The following is a 3,529-nucleotide window of genomic DNA, read 5'->3' as shown; positions in this document are numbered from 1 at the left end:
CACCCCCTCCTGCCTGCAGCCCCCCTCTCCATGCTGGCTATCGTGGCTTTGGGCACCGGCCTCACCTTCGTCATGTTTGGCATCTCCAGCTTCCTCATATTCAGGTCAGTTGGAGCTGAGGGAGCCTCTGCCTGGGCACCAGGCACCCCTCAGCCTGGCGGGGAGCAGGCAGGGCAGGGGGACTATGGGGGCCTGAGCCCCATATACCCCCCAGAAAGTTGATGCTGGAGAAGGAGCTTGCCAGCATGCTCTGGAGGATCCGCTGGGATGAGCTGCAATTCGGGAGCCCGGAGCGGTACCACAAGGCAGCGGGCAGCCGGCTCACCCTGTCTCTGGTGAGAGCTGCCAGCCCTGGGGCACCATCCTTCTCCTGCCCCTGCCCCTGCCCCTGCCACTGTACTGCCCTCCCTCCCTGCACAGTGCTTCTCCCTTGTGGATCCTCTACAGATCCTCCATCCCCTACAGAGCCACAGCTCCATTGCATCCACCCCCTACACAGCCCTCCATCCCTGCATAGCTCTCCATCCCCTATAGAGCCGTGCTTCATCCATCCCCTGCAGGACCCTCCATCCACTGCAGAGCCACACGTGATCCATCCCCTGCACAGCCCTGAATCCCCTCAGAGCACCATACCTACTCAGCTCCCTCTGTGGTCCTCCATCCCTTATGCAGCCACACCTTACCCGTTCCCCTACACCCTGCATCCCTGCAGCAAACCATACCCCATGCTATAGTCTTCACCCTCCCTACAGAGCATGTCCTAGTCCTTCAGAGCTTATCCCACACCATCTCCTGCCTGCTCCTGGGTTCTTGCCCTGCTTCATTGGTGCCTGTCACATCCTGCCCCAAGGTCCCCGTTCCTAACCCCCTCCGTCCCTGCAGCGTGGCTCCAGCTACGGCTCCCTGATGACCACCCATGGCAAGTACCAGATCTTTGCCAACACCGGCCACTTTAAGGTCAGTACAGCGGGCAGGGATCTGAGCCTGAATCCCTCCAGCCCTGCTGGGGTGCTCCCCTTTAGCTGCACCCCCAGCCCATCGGATGCTGGCACCTCCCTCCCCTCCTCAAATGCACCCAGAGGGTGCTGACCTCTTCCCCTTCCATGGCACTCCAGGGCAACGTGGTGGCTATCAAGCACATCAACAAGAGCAGCCTTATCACTTGGCAGCCGTTTGTCACCCTTCGGCAACTGAAGTGATGTCTCAAGCCCCCCTCCTCAAATGCACCCAGAGGGTGCTGACCTCTTCCCCTTCCATGGCACTCCAGGGCAACGTGGTGGCTATCAAGCACATCAACAAGAAGCGCATTGAGCTGACACGGCAGGTGCTCTTCGAGCTGAAACATGTAGGTTTAGGGTCTGGGCTGGGGTGGACACCCTGCTTGGGGGTGCAGGGGCAGGGGCTTATGCTGGCAGTGGGGTGGGCTGGTGGGTGCAGCAGCCAGTCCTCTCTGACCTCAAGCCCATCTTGGCTCCACTTCCTCTTCCAGATGCGGGACATCCAGTTCAACCACCTGACCCGCTTCATTGGAGCGTGCATTGACCCCCCCAACATCTGCATTGTCACCGAGTACTGCCCACGGGGCAGCCTGCAGGTAGGGGTGCTTGGGGACACCAGGGGTGACACTTAGACTCTCATGGCGATCTGGCTGGGCTGGGCATTGAGGACAGGGCTGTAAGTGCTGGTGGCCACCCAAGCCTTACAAGACCTGCAGCAGAGCTGCCAGAGTAGACGTCAGAGACTGGTGGAGGGGAGGGGGTGGGTGCCACAGAGCACTCCTGCAGCTGGGAGCTCAGTGAGGCTGGTGCTGGTGCCACCATACCATGGGTGCTTGGTGGGGTCCACTCAATGTGCTGCCCCAGGATGTCCTGGAGAACGAGAGTATCAACCTGGACTGGATGTTTCGCTACTCCCTCATCAATGACATCGTCAAGGTACCCAAGTGAGGGGCATGGGGGGCTGGGGGAGGTGCCTGAGGCATGCCAGCTTCACTATGTCCATCTATCCCAGGGAATGGCTTTCCTGCACAACAGCATCATCGGCCACCACGGCAGCCTCAAGTCGTCCAACTGCGTGGTGGACAGCCGCTTTGTGCTGAAGATCACCGACTATGGGCTGGCCAGCTTCCGCTCACCCTGTGATGGCGAGGACACGCATGCCCTCTATGCCAGTGAGTGCCAGATCATGGGTACCAGGGGGATGGGGTGGCCCTGCCTCACCACCCCATGGCTGTGTCCCACCAGAGAAGCTGTGGACAGCCCCGGAGCTGCTGCAGAAGGGCCACCTGCCCTCCCCAGGCATGCAGAAAGCTGATGTCTACAGCTTCGGCATCATCGTGCAGGAGATCGCCCTGCGCAATGGCCCCTTCTACATTGAGGGCATGGACCTGAGCCCCAAAGGTGAGGGTGGGTGGTAGGTGTGGGCTGGTCCTGTCCCCACCAGGGAGGTCCAGTGCTCACCGTCAGCCACCTCCTGGCAGAGATTGTGCAGAAGGTTTGTAACAGCCAGAAGCCCTTCTTCCGTCCCTCCATTGACATTGGAGTGCACAGCGAGGAGCTGGCAGTGCTGATGGAGCGCTGCTGGGCACAGGAGCCGGCAGAACGCCCCGACTTCAGCCAGATCAAGATCTTCATCCGTAGATTCAACAAGTGAGTGGCTGATGGGCAGGGAAGATGGCCCTGGGCGGGAGTGGAGACGGCCATGGGGGCAGTGGTTGGGGGGGCACATCTTCCTGTGATGCCAGCTGCCTGCACCTCGGCAGGGAGGGCAGCACCAGCATCCTGGACAACCTGCTGTCGCGCATGGAGCAGTATGCCAACAATCTGGAAAAGCTGGTGGAGGAGCGGACGCAGGCCTACCTGGAGGAGAAGCGGAAGGCGGAGAACCTCCTCTACCAGATTCTGCCCCAGTGAGAAAGGGAGAGATGGGAGCATGTGGGTCTGGGGGGCTGGCATGGAGTCAGCGTGCACCTGCTGCTGCACAAGGATTGGGTCCCTTGCCAGCTCTCCATGCTGGTGTAGGGCAAGGGACACAGGAGGAACAGGGGGTTTGGATTGGGAGCCCACTGCCATCCCCTCTGTCCTCACCAGCTCTGTGGCAGAGCAGCTGAAGCGTGGGGAGACGGTGCGGGCCGAGGCTTTCGACAGTGTCACCATCTACTTCAGCGACATTGTGGGCTTCACTGCCCTCTCAGCGGAGAGCACCCCCATGCAGGTGAGAGCAGGGCTTGGTGGGCAGCCCCCGTGTAGGACTGTCCGCACCATCCCTGGGGCTGAGGGAACGTGTCCACGCCCAGCCCCACACGCACCCTTCCTCCATCCAGGTCGTGACGCTGCTGAATGATCTTTACACTTGCTTTGATGCCATCATTGACAACTTTGACGTCTATAAGGTGAGGCGGGGGTGAGTAAGGACAGCCCCACCCCAAAGCAAGGCAGGTGGCGAGGAGCCCAGGGTGTGCTCGTTCCCTCTGACCCCGCAGGTGGAAACCATTGGGGATGCCTACATGGTGGTGTCGGGGCTGCCGGGG

General features: G+C 60.9%; 1 protein-coding gene across 1 annotated transcript in view; it reads left to right on the top strand.

Annotated features, from left to right (window-relative positions):
• Positions 1–24: 24 nt before the first annotated feature.
• LOC104495986 (atrial natriuretic peptide receptor 2-like) overlaps positions 25–3,529 on the top strand; it is a gene marked incomplete at both ends in the record, with an annotated part of 4,318 nt that continues 813 nt past the window's right edge. The window contains 12 exons of the mRNA XM_010139041.1: positions 25–104; positions 215–335; positions 883–957; positions 1,268–1,345; positions 1,490–1,594; positions 1,863–1,934; positions 2,011–2,170; positions 2,244–2,399; positions 2,480–2,648; positions 2,762–2,908; positions 3,090–3,213; positions 3,323–3,391. Coding sequence (XP_010137343.1) covers positions 25–104; positions 215–335; positions 883–957; positions 1,268–1,345; positions 1,490–1,594; positions 1,863–1,934; positions 2,011–2,170; positions 2,244–2,399; positions 2,480–2,648; positions 2,762–2,908; positions 3,090–3,213; positions 3,323–3,391 — 1,356 coding nt within the window. The remainder of the gene's footprint in view (positions 105–214; positions 336–882; positions 958–1,267; positions 1,346–1,489; positions 1,595–1,862; positions 1,935–2,010; positions 2,171–2,243; positions 2,400–2,479; positions 2,649–2,761; positions 2,909–3,089; positions 3,214–3,322; positions 3,392–3,529) is intronic.

Source organism: Buceros rhinoceros, unplaced genomic scaffold, assembly GCF_000710305.1.
Source record: "Buceros rhinoceros silvestris isolate BGI_N320 unplaced genomic scaffold, ASM71030v1 scaffold26756, whole genome shotgun sequence".
In the NCBI taxonomy this organism is placed as follows: Eukaryota; Metazoa; Chordata; class Aves; order Bucerotiformes; family Bucerotidae; genus Buceros; species Buceros rhinoceros.
This window is presented reverse-complemented; position numbering and strand designations above follow the sequence as displayed.